Source organism: Monoraphidium neglectum (genome assembly GCF_000611645.1).
Source record: "Monoraphidium neglectum strain SAG 48.87 unplaced genomic scaffold scaffold00691, whole genome shotgun sequence".
Classification (NCBI taxonomy): Eukaryota; Viridiplantae; Chlorophyta; class Chlorophyceae; order Sphaeropleales; family Selenastraceae; genus Monoraphidium; species Monoraphidium neglectum.
The window spans coordinates 1-16,060 of record NW_014012937.1 but is presented as its reverse complement, the minus strand read 5'-3'; the positions used below and the strand labels follow the sequence as shown (position 1 = coordinate 16,060).

General features: G+C 63.7%; 4 protein-coding genes across 4 annotated transcripts in view; 3 read left to right on the top strand and 1 right to left on the bottom strand.

Annotated features, from left to right (window-relative positions):
- MNEG_4837 (hypothetical protein) overlaps positions 1 to 2,326 on the top strand; it is a gene marked incomplete at both ends in the record, with an annotated part of 5,409 nt that extends 3,083 nt beyond the window's left edge. The window contains 4 exons of the mRNA XM_014046690.1: positions 973 to 1,193; positions 1,461 to 1,532; positions 1,854 to 1,943; positions 2,249 to 2,326. Of these exons, the coding sequence (XP_013902144.1) occupies positions 973 to 1,193; positions 1,461 to 1,532; positions 1,854 to 1,943; positions 2,249 to 2,326 (461 nt within the window). The remainder of the gene's footprint in view (positions 1 to 972; positions 1,194 to 1,460; positions 1,533 to 1,853; positions 1,944 to 2,248) is intronic.
- A 1,650-nt stretch (positions 2,327 to 3,976) lies between these two features.
- On the top strand, positions 3,977 to 9,243 carry MNEG_4836 (U4/U6 small nuclear ribonucleoprotein Prp3; the record flags this gene model as incomplete). The annotated part of the gene is made up of 13 exons (XM_014046689.1): positions 3,977 to 4,165; positions 4,390 to 4,767; positions 5,021 to 5,092; positions 5,243 to 5,542; positions 5,797 to 5,908; positions 6,148 to 6,387; positions 6,621 to 6,729; positions 7,134 to 7,280; positions 7,552 to 7,650; positions 7,913 to 7,983; positions 8,381 to 8,447; positions 8,641 to 8,797; positions 9,082 to 9,243. The coding sequence occupies 13 exons, from the start codon at positions 3,977 to 3,979 to the stop codon at positions 9,241 to 9,243; spliced, it is 2,103 nt and encodes a 700-aa protein (XP_013902143.1).
- A 577-nt stretch (positions 9,244 to 9,820) lies between these two features.
- MNEG_4835 (putative Kinetochore protein NDC80) lies at positions 9,821 to 13,662 on the top strand (the record flags this gene model as incomplete). Its single annotated transcript, XM_014046688.1, has 13 exons — positions 9,821 to 10,320; positions 10,551 to 10,662; positions 10,855 to 10,986; positions 11,166 to 11,252; positions 11,425 to 11,486; positions 11,647 to 11,743; positions 11,931 to 11,992; positions 12,027 to 12,128; positions 12,271 to 12,379; positions 12,537 to 12,605; positions 12,996 to 13,082; positions 13,373 to 13,462; positions 13,624 to 13,662. The coding sequence occupies 13 exons, from the start codon at positions 9,821 to 9,823 to the stop codon at positions 13,660 to 13,662; spliced, it is 1,548 nt and encodes a 515-aa protein (XP_013902142.1).
- Positions 13,663 to 13,741: 79 nt separating this feature from the next.
- Positions 13,742 to 13,966, bottom strand: MNEG_4834 (hypothetical protein; the record flags this gene model as incomplete). Its single annotated transcript, XM_014046687.1, has 1 exon — positions 13,742 to 13,966. A coding segment is annotated over one exon (225 nt), but the record flags the coding sequence as incomplete, so codon positions are not given.
- Between the last annotated feature and the right edge of the window lie 2,094 nt (positions 13,967 to 16,060).

The following is a 16,060-nucleotide window of genomic DNA, read 5'->3' as shown; positions in this document are numbered from 1 at the left end:
CGCCCGTGGCGGGCGGTCAGGGCAAGAAGGAGGACAAGCCGGCGCCGCCGTCACCCGCGGCGGCCAAGCCGGCCGCGGCGACGGCCGCCTCTGGTGAGGAGGGGGAGAGCAAGGCGGGGTGATGTGATGACGTCCGATACGACCTGATCTGACCTGGTTTGATGTGGGGTTGCACATAAATTTTGGTGTGTGATAGCGCACGGGAACATCATCGAAAGAATGCAGCTGTCCTGTCGTCGCGCGCGCGTTGATGGCGCGAGCGGAGTTGTGTCGTCGTCCCGGGGCGCCCCCCTGTTTGTGGGGACGCGCGCACACGCCGCGCAGACCGCGGCGCAGCGCCCCGGCCCACCCACTGGGGGCCGGCGGGCCCCGCCCGAACACATTATGACACGTCTCAATGTGATTGTTGACGTCCTGACACCCAAAGACGCCCTCCACTCGGGCGCGGCGCGGCGGAAGCTGCCCGTGTGTCTGGCAGCGCAACCTGCCCAAACAACTCAAAACCGTACCATATCGTTGCGCCCGGCAGCTGCAAACAACATCATGCCTGTACTGTACCCCACCGGCCCGCGGCCCGCCTCGGAATGGCGCCAGGGTGTAAAATTCCTGCCCTGTACCCCAGCCCCCGGCACAGCAACCCCTGAGAGCGCCCTTTAGAGGGCAGCTAGGAACAGGGGGGGCCGCTGCAAGGGGGCGGGCCAGGCCAGCTATTGGGAGGCAGGGGGCAGCCCCTCTGCCTGCCCTCCGCCGCCCCGCGCACAACGGCCATCCATCACACAAGAAAGACCAGGGCTCCCCTTAGAACCCTAGCTTCAAAGCACGGCGCCCAAGGCCTGCACATGGAGCCCACATGCCGTCTGCCTCCCCCGTACAGGCCAACCTCCCTCACGCGCTGCCTGGCTGCCACCCGCGCCCCGCTGACATCACTCACGCCCCTCCCTTCCCCACACGCCCCCCGCCCCTCGAACGCAGGTTCGAAGGCCGCGCCCAAGGCCGCGGCCGCCGCCTCGCCCTCGGCTGCGCCGGCGGCGGTGGCGACTGCGGTTGCGCCTGACTCGGAGGTTCAAGTGGACGCTGAGTCGCTGCGGCGGGTGTTCGGGCAGCTGCTCGCCAACCCCTCCAGCCGGCGGCTGCTGGAGCAGCTGCTGCGCAGCGCGGACCAGCCCTTTGACGAGAAGGCCTTTGAGGCGCAGGTGGGGTCTTGATGCCGCGCTCTACGCCCTGCTGGCTGTGGCGGCGCCGCTGTCGTGCCATAGGCGCCGGCAAGCGTGTGCGTTCAGGATCCCGTCGTCAGCCCAGGGTGTAGGGGTTGGTGGGCGGATGTATCAAATGTTGTTGGATTGTTTAATGCATGTGCAAAGAGCGGGCTGCCACGCCTCGCCGGCGCCCGGCGAGCGTGGGGCGCCCCAATCGTGGCTCGCCCCTCCTGACCCCGTGCTGTCTCCCGTGGGGTTTTGCAGGTGAACGACCCGGGCTTCTTCAACGTGGCGATTCTCCCCATCCTCAAGCGCATGCCGCCCGCCAAGCTGCAGGTGCGCCGCCCGCTCTGAGCAGGGTCTGCCCCTCCGTGGTGCCGTGCACGAGCCAGACGCTCCTCGCGCTCAGACGGCGCCATTGTATGACGTTTCACCGCCCGCCTTTTCTGCTGGGGCTGTTCTGCATGCCATAACCCGTGACATCTCACACCTCGGCATGACATGCGCACCTCTGATCAAAGCTCGCCTATATTAGAGCAACACATGTGGCTCACGCTCTCACAGGCAGCACCTGTACCGTGCAGCCCCGTCCCCAAAACAAACCTCAACCGGCCCACCACTCAAAACCCCGCACGTCCCCCCACATTGTTGCCCCAGGTGCTGGCTGCGCTGCAGGACGACGTCACCCTGCGTGAGACGATGAAGAGCGTCGAGGGCATCGCCGCGGACCCCTCAGCCCTCAAGCAGGTGCGGGCTGACGCGCTGTGATGTCACTATGATGTTGGCACTGTGACTGAACATCTCACCGTGTGCCACTTGCATACTCTAGAGGCTTGTATGAGTAGGGTGTGAACAACGCGGCAGGCCTGAACATCGGCAGCAGTCCAAGTCAGCACATATTTGAAAATCCATTCGCCCTTGCAGCAGCACTCCGCACATGGCCCTGGTTGTGCACGAGCCCACGCTCACCTACAAAAGGGACTCCAGCAACTGTCGTGCAATGAATAACCCTCCGAACATCAATCTGCGATGTGCCCCGTCCTGCTTTCCAGGTGGCGGCGACGCTTTCCACTGACATCAAGGGGACCGTCCAGCGCATCCGCAGCGACAGTGACAGCGACAAGGAGTAGTAAGCAACTAGCGCTGGCAGCGAGCACTGCACCACAGCTTTTATCGCCAGACAGCCATGGCGGGGTAGCCAACGCCTGAGCTGTCCCCCATTTTGTGCCCTGCGCACGGCCGCCGCTCTCCAGGGGCGTGGCCGCTGAATCGCAGCTTTTCCCTTTTGAAACCGCCTGCTCCCTGCTTCCGCGCGCACTTCGTGTTGCACGCGCGTCGAGGCGCCCATCTGTCTGCTGTCCAGCGGCGGAGGGCCTGGGTCAGCATCTAATGAACTGAGGTCAGGGGTCACCCAGGCGCTGCAAGATCACCGCCTGGGCTGCCTGGCAACCTCCCCTGTAAGGCGCCGTCAATATTGGCTGCATGCGAACCCAGCGAGCATGCCAGCTGGTGCGCCTGGGGTGGCCACATCCACTCAACACTGCAGGCCCTGCGGTCATGGGCTGCCTCCAGCAAGCAGCAGCAGTAGCAGCAGCAGCAGCAGGAGGAGGAGGCGCGAAGACACTTGAAAATGGCAGACAAAAGCCGGTCAGCACCGTCATCGCAACACGGTTCTGGTTACGCTGCCTAGGAGGTAGTGCCAGCTACCTCCTAGGCAGCTGGCACTACCTCGTGCTGCTGTGGGCTGTGCCATGCCATGCTGCCAATAGCGTCCCCACCTGCAGCAACTCGGGTGACCAGCCTGCACAGCCCAGCGCCGCGTTTGCTCGTGCGTACACATTATAAGGCAGCCGCACACCTGATAGTCACGATCGTCGAGCACCTGGGCGCATGTGTTTTGCGGCCACTTCCAGCAAGCGAGAGCCTCGGTTGTCCATGCAGCCGCTCCCTGTGTGTTCTCGTTCGCACTTGCGCCCTCAAGACCCGCCGCACGCCGAGCGCCGCCCAGCGGCCGCTGCAATTGTCCACCACTCCCCCTGAGCCCCAGGTTGACACACAGGCGCCCCTCGTTCATGGTGAGGTTTGTCGCACAGGCAGGCGGCCCACCCAAGCACTGTCTGGGCAGTGAGAGCATTGTGTGAGCACTGCCAGGGCAATACAGTAGTCGTAGCCCATTTTGGGTGGCTCAGACAAGCAGGCGAAGCGACGAAAGCAGGGCAGCAAGGCTGGAGCATGCCAAAGCAATTCCGAAACAGCAAGGTATGATTATGTTTGTGTGAGTGCATGTGTGTGAGAGAGTTTGTGTGTGCGTGTGTGTATGCGTGTGTGTGTGTGTGTGTGTGTGTGTGTGTGTGTGTGTGTGTGTGTGTGTGGGTGTGTGTGTGTGCGCGTGCGTGCGTGCGTGCGCAGGCACGCGCGTGCGTGTGCATGTTGTGTGCGCTCGTGCGCCAGTTGTATGCCCCTATGCATGTTTCACGTGTCATGTAGACGTTGGCGCACGGGTCACAGTGTACGAGTGACCTGGCACATTGTTCGGTGTACGGCCTGCCTGCAAGTGGGGCAAGGACTGATTACTGAGGTCAGCTGCATCAATTCAGCAGCATCTGTTTCAGCAGGGTGATGTCGCGTCCTCCGGCATGGCCTCCCATTGTCACTCACTGAAAACGTATAGGCTTTTAGATCAATACATGCTGCTATAGCAACGCGCTTGTTCTTCATGCTCTCGTGATCTCGAAAGTCGGTATCCTTGTCAGTCAAGTTGGATCTGGGTTATTGAACAAATGGTGGACAAACGGGGGCACGAGGATGGAGCGGAGGCGGCCCCGGACTCAAAGAAGGCTCGGGTCGACGGTGCAGCGGCCCCAGCAGCTCCTCGTGTCAGCGCAGAGATGCTGGAAAAGCTCGAGAAGACAAAGCGGTTGCTACAGGCTCAGAAAGAGCTACAGGCAAAGTTGAAAAAGCTGCCGCAGGTGGGCGGCGGGCGGCGCAACGCCGCACCCATTGGATGTGCTGCTCCTGGCAGATAAATACAGTGTACTGTCCGTTTTGTGCATGTTGAGCATTTCGAAAGAAACAGCAGTGAATCAGCAGCTGGCCGGGGGCTCAAGCCAGCCCAGCGGTGGGCGCGCCTGCACTGCACCCATCCGCCTGCACGGACACTGTGCACGCTCAATCACGCCCATGGCCTCGACAGGTAGCGAGGGCCCCTGCAGGAGCAGCAGCAGGAGCAGCAGCAGGAGCAGCAGCAGCAGCAGCGGCACCAGCCGGCAACGGCGCCGCCCCCAACATCGCCGCCGCAACGCAGCGAGCCATCGAGATCGCCTCCCAATTTGGCCTCTCGCCCTCAATCCGCCCGCCCCCCGGCGCCGCCCCCGCGCCGCTCCCGCCGCCCCCGTCAGGCCCGCCTGGGGCCGCGACCGCCGCGGCCGCGCCGGCACCGCCCGCGCAGCTGCCGGCCGCGGGGGTGGCGGGGTTCCGGCCGCAGCCGCTGCTGTTGGACTCGCAAGGGCGGGAGGTGGATGAGTTCGGGAATGTCATTAAGCGGAAGGTGGCACCAGTCAGCACACTCAAGGTGCGCCGGGCCCATTAGCATCGCCGGCGCAATCCGGCCTGCTGCCTCCTGCTGCCTCCTGTTGCTGCCCTCACGGCGCACCAGCAGGCGTCCTCCACGACAGCCGTGGCGTTCGGGAAGGGTTTGCAAAGCGATGGCGGCGGATGCTTCCTTCTGCGTAGGTTGTTGTCGCGCGCAGCTTCGGTCAGGGATTGCGTGGGTGATGTTGTGGGTGATGTTGACTCTCACTTTCGCATCTGTGCCCTGCTTGCAGGTCAACCAGCGGCCGCCAGACCAGCCTGCAGGGCCGTCCCCAGAGGAGCTCAAGGCAGCGGCCGAGGCGCAGGTGCGGGAAGAGGTCCCTCGCCACCTGCCGCGCTGCCGCGACACCGCTCGGCGGCAGCCGAGGAGCTGTGCAGCTGCCCCCGCAAGCGCCTGTGCCCCTCATGCATTCATTGGACGCACACCTCACCCCCTCACCCTCCAACGACCGCAGGCAGCTGAGGAGTTCATAGATCCACGGATGGGCGGCGGCCCCGCCGGCCGCCGCCGCCGCGGCGGCCTGGAATTCATCGAGCAGGGCACGTTCCAGCGGGAGGCAGAGATCATGCGACTGCGGCAGCAGTACGGCGACGCGGCGCTGCGCCGGCGGCCGCCGCGACCGCGCGGGCCGGCCGGGCCCGGGGAGGACCCGAACCGGATGCCGCTGGGCACCGGCGCGGGCGCGGCGGCGGTGGCGGCGGCGGCGGCTGGCGGGCAGGGGACGGACGCGAACTCGACGCCGCTCGGGGCGCAGGTGCGGCCGCGGCGGGGCGGGAGGGGCTGGCTGAGTCGCGGGGGCGCAGGCCTCGCCGGCAGCAGTACAAAGGGGCCGGCGCAGCCGGGCATTGAAGCGAGAGCGGGTGCATTTCAGCAACCGGTTCATTGCTGCGAGAGGCCTTGCCGACAAAATACAGCGGTCAAAGGGGTCAGGATAGAGTGCCTGGAGTACGCCGGAGGCCTGTCGTACAAGGATGTGATGACATGGTCAAACACAACATCCCTATCCAGGTGGGGGAGGAGGATGAGCTGCGGTCGTCGCTGCCGGAGGGCGCGGTGGTGCCCGAGGTTGAGTGGTGGGACAAACCGCTGCTGGTCGGTGGCAGATACGAGGGCAGCAGCGGTGAGGCGGGGGTTGTGTTTGGGTGGTACCCGAGTGGGACTGTGTGTGCGTGCTGGTGTGGATGGTTCAGGGTGCGTGTGTATACGTGTGTGTGGACGTGCATGCTCGCGCACGTGTGTCTGCGTCTGTGTCTGTGTGTGTGCGTGTGTGTGTGTGGGTGTGTGTGTGTCAGAGAGAGTATGCGTGCTGTATGTGACATGCTGCTCCTCACCTGCCTTTGGGGACAAACACACCCGCAGCGGCGGCGGCGGCAGCAGCAGCGGCGGACAAAGACAAGGATGAGGACGGGGACGACGCGGCGGCGGGCGGCGGCGGCGGCGGCGGCGGGCCGGGCAGCATCAGGGAGGCCAAGATTACGATCTATGTGGAGCACCCGGTGCCCATCGAGCCGCCCGCAGGCGAGCGCCGCCCGTATTGGACTGCGTCAGACTGCTTGGTTTTCGCTCTCGGCAGCCTGCTGCTCGCGCCGCAGCGGGCCGGTCGCGCCGATGGGGCTCCGCCGATGGGGCTCCGCAAGGCGCCCCGAACGCAGTCGCACGCACCACCCCCCTCCCTAAGCCCCTGCATTCAGAGGCCTGTCCTGGTCGCCCACACGGAATGCTTGCTCCCGCGTGCGCCCTCGCCCATCATCACATCGACGCAACACGACAACGCGCAACACCACATCGGGCGCCTGACCGCCCTCGCCCCCGCCTCCTCCGCGGCCGCGCAGAGGGCCCCGCCCCGCCGCCCCAGCCGCTGCGCCTGACGGGCAGGGAACTGAAGAAGCTGCGCACCCAGCGGCGGCAGGCGCGAGAAAAGGAGAAGCAGGAGCTCGTCAGGTGCGGCTTGATGGTTTTGGAGGCCTGAGGCAGGGCCGGCTTGAGGAGGGGATCTCGCGGCCGGCTTTCATGCGGGGCTTTGCGGTTCCGGCCGTCGAGGGGAGGCGGTGCGGTCCTAAGAGGGCATCGCGCGACCAGCTGAAGGGCTGGGTGGCAGGGGCTGGCGGCGCGCTTGGCGCTGAACCACGCGCGAGCGGGATCGGCGCAGACGAGAGGGACCAGTGCTTTTAGCGCCGACGAGCAGCTCCGCTGCTGCCTGCTTTCCCTTGCCGGCACAAAGGGCCGCCGCGCTCGAGTGTTGATTAGGCACATGAACGCGCTCATGTCACTGTGGTGCGGTCGGCACCCTGGTATATATGATTATATCAGCCCTGCTGTTCCGCGTATGATCTGATCTTTCGCAGGCAGGGGCTGCTGGAAGCGCCCAAGCCGAAAGTCAAGATCTCAAACCTCATGCGCGTGCTGGGGGCTGAGAGCGCGGCGGACCCGACGGCGGTGGAGGCGGAGGTGCGGCGGCAGATGGCGGAGCGGCAGGCTGCGCACGACGACAGGTGGGGGGGCAGGAGGGGAGGGGACGGGATGGGAGGGGAGACGGAACAGAGGTTCTAGGCATGTTTTCCTGCCCCGTACGTCTGTGTCGGGCCTGCGCCACAGCGCAGGTCTGGCCCCTGCTGCTCTGCCTGGGTGGCTGGACCGACAGCGCACGTCGCGCCGCCGCCATTGCTGGGCAGCGGGCGAGTGTCCGTCCCCTCGTCCCCCGTCGCTCAATTCCCCCCCACCACACACACACACACACACACATACACACACACACGCCGCCAGGAACCTGTCCCGGATGCTGACGCCCGCCGAGAAGCGTGAGAAGAAGATGCGCAAGATGTTTGACGAGACCGGGGTCGAGGAGCTCACTGCGGTGTACAGGTGCGGCGGCGTCACCCCGGTGACCTGACCCCGGAGATTCAACCCCCGTGGTCTAAGGTCGGACCCCGGTAGTCTGGCGCGGACTCGCTTACCGGCGGCCCAACAGGGACTCAACGCGCATAACAAAGCGCCTTGCTTCGGCCCAGGGCGACTCCAGCATCCCGCCTGCATCGCCGACCCGCACTCAATCGTCCTGTCACCAGTTCAAGTCCAATCCCAAATCGTGCTGCTTTGAGAACTGCCAACCTCTGGCTTGCCGCAGGGTGGAGGACCTGAGCAACGGGCAGCACCGCTTCAAGGTGGATGTGAATGCCAAAGAAAACCACATGTCAGGTGCGTGAAGCCGCCTTGTGGCAATATGGACGCACGCGCGCGTGCGCGCGCGCGCGCGTGTGTGTGTGTGAAAGAGAGGGGGCAGCTTGTGTGTGAGGACGCGTAGGTGTCCGCATTCATGCACTAAGGAAGGGGTCTGAGCGGCACAAGGGGTCAGCAGGTTTGGGATTCGTGTTTGGGGGAGCCTTGCAATCATCTATCCGTTAGCAGGCAAGGTCGCAGAGGCGGTGTATGCATGCAGCCTTGGGGGGCGCCCTCACCTGCGGTGTCGGCGGGGTTGGCACAAATCTCATGCTGCTCCTGCGGGCAGCCTTTTGCTGTACGCCCCTGCCTGCCACACGCACTCACAAAACCCCTCCCCCCACCCTTGATACCACCGCCCTCCCCCCCTCCCCAGGCGCGATGATCATTGGACCCGACTTCAGCGTGGTGGTGGCAGAGGGGTGTGCTAAGAGCCTCAAACGGTGGGTGTTCACTGGGATGGGGCTTCAGGGCGCGGGCTGCAGCGCCGCCCGCTGCCAACCAGGGGGCTTATGGGTGGCAGGAACCATGCCAAAAACGCCGCTAAGCGCAGCTGTGGAATTCCTTGTGCCTGTCTGCTTGTGGATTGCCATTTCACTGCTGGGGCCTCAAATGCATATGTGGTCCCGTCCCCAGGTACCACAAGCTCATGCTGCGGCGCATAGACTGGACCCAAAAAGCGGAGCCGCGCGGCGGGGGCGGCGGCGCGGATGGCGACGGCGGCGGCGACGAGGAGGAGGAGGAGGAGGGGCCGGGCGACGGGCGGGAAAACGCGTGTCATCTAGTGTGGGAGGTGGGCGCGTATTCGGGGAGGGAGTGGGCAGTTTGCACAGGGGTACTCGCCGTTTGGGGCTAGGAGGTATGTCGCAAGTCAATGTTGCAGCATCGCCAGCGCACGCTCCAGCCTGCCCTCCCCCTCCAGTCCCCTGTGAAAGAGCCGGTCCGGCCGTCGAAGATGGCAACACAGAGCCTAGCAGACTGACGCAGGCAACCCCTGCATCGGTTGCCGCCCTTGTGTTGATTATGATGTGTCTGTCTCTCGTCTTTCAAACCCGCATCCGCTCACTCCAACCCCAGGGCGTGGTCAAGGAGGCAGCCTTCAAAGAATTCACGCGCCACGAGGCGCCCACTGCCGAGGCGGCGCGCGCCATCCTGGAGAAGGCGGGCGTCGCGCACTACTGGGATGCGGCCGCCAACTTTGACCCGAGCGCGGCGCCGCTGCCGAGCGCGGTGCAGTAGGGGTCGTTTCGGACCAGTGCAGGCTGTAAATAAATCCTGCAAGGATCCTGTCTCGTGTTTTTCGCTTGATCGTACCGCACTGCACTCACACTCACACTCACAACCATTGCACATCGATTGTGGATGTCAGGAGAGTCTATGGGGTGTTGCAGACGTTCGCCGGCTTGCCGTCCCGTAGCTCCTGGCCCAGGCAGCAGCACCAGCAACAGCAGCAACAGCAACGGCACCATGTGCAGCAGTGGTGCAGCGCAACACTGCAGATCACTGCAACACCAGCCAATTCATTGCCCAGTCATTCAATCGATTTGTATTCAGCTTTCTGCTTTTGCCTATCTCGTTCCTGTCAGTGTCGATCGTTGTTGCTCCCCGCGTTCAAAAATCGTCACAGCTGCGGTGCTCCCGCGGCCCAGCCCTCTGCGCGGTCGCGGATAGCATGAGCCGGAGGGAGACTCTGGGCGCCCTCAGTCCCAACGGCCGTCCCAGCATGGCGGGCCGAACAGCAGCGGGCAAGGAGGGAGGTGCTGGGAGGCAGAGCATGGCAATAAAGCCAGGCCGCCCCTCCGTGGCCCCAGGGACGATGCTAGATCGACGCTCCAGCGCCTTTGGCAAGGGTGGGGCGGGCCTCAAGGCGGACCCGAGGCCGCTGGGCGACAAGAACTTCCTCAACGCGTGCATCCGCACCGTGATCACCTACCTCTCCACGCACGGGTATCCGTATGCCGTGTCCCCCAAGATCCTGACTTCGCCTACGGGCAAGGACTTTGCCCAGATCGTGCAGTTCCTGTTCCAGCGGTTCGACCCCAGCATGAAAGTATTTGGCAAGGTGGAGGACGAGGTCCCGCTGTTCTTCAAGCGTCTCAACTACCCCTTTCAAATCTCGAAGTCGGCGCTGTTCGCCGTCGGCAGCCCGCACAGCTGGCCGAGCGTGCTCGCTGCGCTGACATGGCTGGTGGAGCTGCTCAATTATGAGGAGAAGGCCGAGGAGGCGGCGGCGGACCCGGCAGGGCCAGGATCTTTAGACTCGGACCGGCAACGCAGCGAGCGAGCGTTTTACGAGTATGTCGCAGGCAGCTACAGGTGGGTTGGGGATGCGCTTGCTTTGCAGCTGCGGGGCGGGGAAGCGTGGGGCAGTGGATGGCTGCATTGACCAAGAAGGAAATCCAGCAGCAGCAGAAATCGCCCGATGAGAGGCACGGCTGGCAGCGGACGCTGGGCGCGGGCCGCGACTTCAGCTGTGGGCGCCAAACCGTGCCTGGGCAAGCCGCTGACAGGTCATCCCCATGCCTGCTTTATCGGCCAAACCCTAGGTCGTTTCTGTCTGGGGATGACGTGCGCTGCGCGCAGGCGGACGAGGAGATGCTGGGGCAGATCCGGGACCGGGAGGGAGCGCTGACTTCAGAGCTGGAGCGGTTGAGGGAGGTGGGTAATCGACTGGTTGCAGGGCAGGCGGAGAAAGCGTCACAGGGATGCATACGTCGAGGTTTGATGGGTGGATTGGTTCAACGAAAGTGAGTGCCAGAGGTCATGTCAATTGTGTTTAGGCAGGCTGAAAACGGGCAGCTGCACACACCTGCCTCTGACGCTCACCTTACAATGACTCACCCCCTGCAGTCGTCAGACGCGCTAGGCCGCACACTCGAGTCGCTGCGCACGGCGCCCAGCCCCCTGGTGGCGGCGACCGCGGCGCGGGACGAGTGCTCGCGGGACAAGGCCAAGTTTGAGGCGGCCCTGGAGAACATGCGGGTGCGAGACAGTCTTGGGGTGCTAGCAGCAATCAAACAAGCGCCGGCGCCTTCACATGCATTGCTGTTGACATGTTGCGGTTATACACCAATGCAGCGCCAGTATGCTGAATGCACGGATGAGGTGTGCGCGCATGCTATCCACGTGGTCGCCCGCAACACGCTGCTGCGCGGCCGCAGGCGGCCAAGGTCACATGTGCACGCAAGGTGGAGGAGCGCAAGGCGGAGCTGACGTCGCGGAAGCAGCAGCTAGCAGACATCCTGCAGGTGTGTGTGGGGGGTTGCAGCTCTGCAAGTGAAGTGATAACAGCGCGTTTGATGAAGCTCGCGTTGGTGTCGGGTCCGCCGGTGGCCTGTCTTGCGTGAGTCTTGAGAGGTCCTGCCAGCCACGGGCCTACCTCAAGTGCCCCTTGCTTGACGGCGCACACCTCTGAAACAGGAAAACGATCAGCTGCGGGCCCAGATCGCGAACCAGTCGCTGTCTCGCGCCGACGTCAACCGGTGCGTCTGCGCGTTGCTGTGGGGCGCACATGGATGAAACAACGCGTTGTAGCGCCCGCTTAGGCATGCGCGTCGACGCCAAGGCACACGCTCACCCCTCCTCTATCCCCCTTGACACACACACATATACACACACACACATGTCATGCCATCAACTAAGGCTGCTGGCTGAACGTGGCAAGCTGAAGGGCGTGCTGGACAGCGTGGTGGAGGCGCGGGAGGGGCTCGAGCGGCGCGCGTACGAGCAGGAGCTGAAGGTGAGTTTGTTTTGGGCATGGGGCATGCAGAGTAGGGAGTTGAAAGGATGCTGGCGGTCAGCAGGGAGGGGAGCATGTCGCGAGTGTGTCGGTATTCTTGATGACGGCGGGTGCTAAAGCAGACGGCATGATGCGCTGGATACTGCCTCACCACCACCACCACCGCTTTGGCCCTGCACCGCTGCAGGTGGAGCGCTCGCTGAAGGAGCTGGAGGAGAGCGTGCGGCAGTACAACCTGGCGGCACACAGGTGGGAGGGGCGTCGGGTTAGCACCTGGCATCAGCGGCGGCGGCGCAAACGCCAGCAGCGGCGGCAGAGACAGAAGCAACAGCGCCGGCGGCAACAGCAGCGGAGGGCGGCGGCAGCAGCAGCAGCAGCGGGCCAGGTCAAGCATGTGCGCATGCAGCAGATGTTGCACCACGCGCCTGCCGCGCGGCACTGGACCTTAGTAGGAGGCCGCACAGCCAGCCGCTTACACCTCTCAAGCAGTTCTGCTCTGCTGCGTCACACATCTGCCCCGCGTGCAGGCTGGCGCTCATCCCTGCCAGCGCAAAGCGCGCGGGCGGCACCAACTTTGAGCTGTCGGTGTCGCGCGGCGAGGAGGCGCCGCAGGGCCTGGTCGGCGCAGACATCAAGGTGCGCCGCCTTGGATTCGCTCACCCTGACTTTGCCCAGCATGAAAAATCGCACCCTGCTGCCGGCCTGACCTAGGAGCTTGTGCGAGTGACGCAGCTAGATTCCCCTCCTCGCCAGCTTCTCACGCCTGAACCGCCTGCCCCCTCTCCTATCGCAGGGCAGCATCAAGCCGGGGCTGGTGGCGCTGCGGGAGCGGTACAGGGGCCGCGCCAGGGACCTTGCGGAGGTGCGTGGTTGTGGGGGGATGGGTGTTCAGTCTATGGGTGTGTGAGCATGCGTGTGGGTGCATATGTGTGTGCATGTGTGTGTAAGGGAGAGCTGTTGCAGGGGAGTTTGAGTGTGTTGATATGGGTGTCAAAAGTGCTTGGGCGGCTCGCAAGCGCGTGTGTCTGTGTTGTGTGTGAGCTGTATGTGCGCGTAGTGTTGGGCAAGCTTGTGATGTTGTGACACATGTTGGCCCCCTGACTTGGTTTTATTCGGCCCTGGGTGCAAGGAAGGCCGTGAAGGTGGCAGCAAGGAGCCCGCAGTCCCTTCCAGGCTGCTGGATCTGTCCTGGATGCTTGTGCCCCTGCTGACAGGCGCTCACGTGTCATCGATTTGTTTTGCTCAAAACCAGGACGGCCTGGGCCTGGCGGAGCAGCTGGATGCAGCACGCGAGGCGGTCAGGGAGCGGGCAGAGGACGAGGCCAACGCAAAGCTGCAGGTGGGGGTTGCGCACAGGGCTGGCGGCTTTGTGATGGCCGATGAGGCGGCGCAGCAGGGCATGTTTTCCAGCCAAAGGCCCTGGCGGGGTTTCAAGAAAATTCTGGCAGCGTGACTGGCAGCAAGGCGCTTCAGTCCCGAACCTCATAAGCCAAGTTGGTGGCCTGAGAGATCCTCCACCATGCGCGGAGCGTCCCAACAGTCCACTACCATGCAAACCAACGCCGCAGCCCCGCTACTGCTAAACTTAAGCCTCGGCCCTATCTCCATGCATCATCCCCCTGCCATCAGGTCCAGCGCCTGGAGGTGGCGTACCGCGCCCTGCGCGATGAGCTGGATGGTGACATGCGCACCACGGGGGAGCAGGCCGACAGGATCAAGGTGGGGCAGGGGGGGCTGATCCTGAGCATAGCAGGTGTCTCAGATGAAGGTCATGCTTTGCCTGTCTCGCCTCTGCCCTTTGTTGCGGTCTTGAGGGGCTTGTGTGTTTGTGACTTGCTGGTCATGGGTGTGTTGCGCACGCCCGCCCCCGAGCCGTGCAGTGGTGCCTGTTTGAATGCTGGGTACCGCAGCAGCCATGAAGGACCGGCACGATGGGACACGCGCAACCCGCCCTCGCAGGACGAGGTGGCGACCCTGCGGAATGCGGCGGCGGCGGGGCTATCGGAGGCGGAGGAGCGCATGCGGGCGGCGGTGGCGGAGTACGAGGCCCTGCAGAGGTGGGCGTGCTGCTGATGACAACCGCTGCTGCTGCTGCTGCTGCTGCTGCTGCTGCTGCTGCTGCTGCTGCTGCTGCTGCTGCTGCTGCTGCTGCTGCTGCTGCTGCTGCTGCTGCTGCTGCTGCTGTGCCGTAGTGCTGTGCTGCTCTTGGTGGAGATGGCCTGGCTGCGAGGACCGCATCTGCAGTCCTGCTGGCATACCTCGCACCTCCTGTACGCGAAAATAGGCCTGCCGGCTGATCCCTCACCTCCCAAACCCACTTCCCGTTTCACAAACAAATGCAGGCGCTGCCAGGGTGAGCTGGAGTCCCTGCGGCGCGCCACCCACCAGGCGCTGGACTCCATGATGCAGCACAGGCTGGACATACGCCACACACTGGACGAGGTGCGTTTGTGAGTGTGGGTGCGCGTACTTGTGAGGGAGTGTGTATGCGCCCATATATTTCTCTGGGTGACACCTTGCATGTATGCACCTGTCTGTGTGTATGGGTACGTGTTTGTGTGTGCATGTGTGTGTGTGTGTGAGTGTATGCAAGAGGCGATCCTCAGCAATCGCCGGTGCAGTGTTGGAGCTGCTGGGACCAGTTGCTGATGTGATGGTGGGAGGCCCACGCAGGCATACAGCTTCCCTGCGCAGCACTGCGTGTGCGAGCTCCGACTGCACCGCGCCTTGCCATGTTCAGGTGCGCAACGCGGCCACCGACGCGGCGCGGGCGGTGGTGGCGATGCCGATGCCCGTCCCCGCCACAGCGTTGGACAACGACACATGAAGGGGCGGCGGCTGCAGGCGAATGGCAAGCCAGGGACGTCTTCATTCTGTATTGCTGATCCACTATGCTTGTGCCTGGGGCACTTCGGTCTGAAGCCTTTGTTTGTTGTGGGCATACATGACATGCTCTGGTCGTCCAGCAACTGACTCTGCCACGGGCGTGACTGACCTGCATGTTCAGCCGTTTGCCAACGCAGTCGGCAGCAGGGCCCTTGACTTCACCTTGTAAATTCGCCCAAGAACGCCGCTGCTGAGCTGGCTTATCGGCCTTGTGCAGCACTGCCCTGTGTCAGCTGTCAGCTTCATGCAGGCAGGGCGCTTATGAACTTGCAAGACATACCGCACGTAAGGCGCGGTCAGTGAAACAGTGGCCAGGGATCAAGAACGGGCTGCATCTGGGCAACAAGAAATCAGGTGCGATGGGAACCCCCAGCCGTGGCCCCTTGCCTGTGGCTGCTGAAAGTGGCATATGGGGGCTGCAGGTCAACCTTTGTCGCACCACACTTGGGCGGATAAGAATTATGAAGCATTCGAGGATGCAGGGCTGCTGCGGCCTGCGGCTGTACTCGTGACGCGTCACCAGCGGCAGTTTGCCGACTTCGAGAACGGCCATCACCACAGCATGCTGCCTGTAGCGAGTCAGCAGGTGGAGCACGTCAACCCCGTGTTGCCACAGAACGCTTTGCCTCCCACAATCCTGTCAAGGCCCTGCGGCAGGCAACCCACCAAGCCTGGGTTGGACGACAGGCATAACGACTTCAGGGGCGTCGCAGCGAGCGCGCCCCAAGAGGTCGGGACGCTGCCCTGAAGGCGGTTGCTGGCTAAGCAAAGCGTTTTGAGCGATTTGAAGGAGCCCCAGGACGCGGGCAGCGGGCCCGTGAAACCGTTGCCGTTCAGAAGCAGCTCCTCCAACGCCGGCCATGCGGGACCAAAGCCAGGGCTCAGCGTGCCAGTGAGCCTGTTGTAACTGAGCAGGGACGTCACGGATTTGGGTGAGAGAGCAGCACGGAGGCTGTCAGTCGGTTGTGTTGGGAGCCAAAATTTGATGGCCGCTGGTCTTTGGAATTGCACAACTTGTTCAGCTTGGCTTCTTTTGCAGCTGATACACTGAAGGAAATGGCCCGATGGTTTCTATAACCACCCGCCCTGTCCCAAACCGTTCCCACGCTCGCCCCTACTAGGGGTTAAGTACCTGCGACCCACCCAAACACCCAGCAGCCACGTCAGCAACTCACTTGAGGTACAGAGCCTTCAGCCTGCCCATTGCGGACCATTCGTCCGGCAGCGGACCCGTGAAGGTGTTGGCATTCAGGAAGATCTTCTCCATTGCCGGCCAGGCGTCGCCAAAGTCGGGGCTCAGTGTGCCAGTGAGCTGGTTAAAGCTGAGAATGGACAGTGCAATCACGTGCATGCGTGCGTGCATGTGTGTGAGTGTGTGCGCGTGTGCGCGTGTGTGCGTGCATGCATGCATGCGTGCGTTCGTGTGTGTGT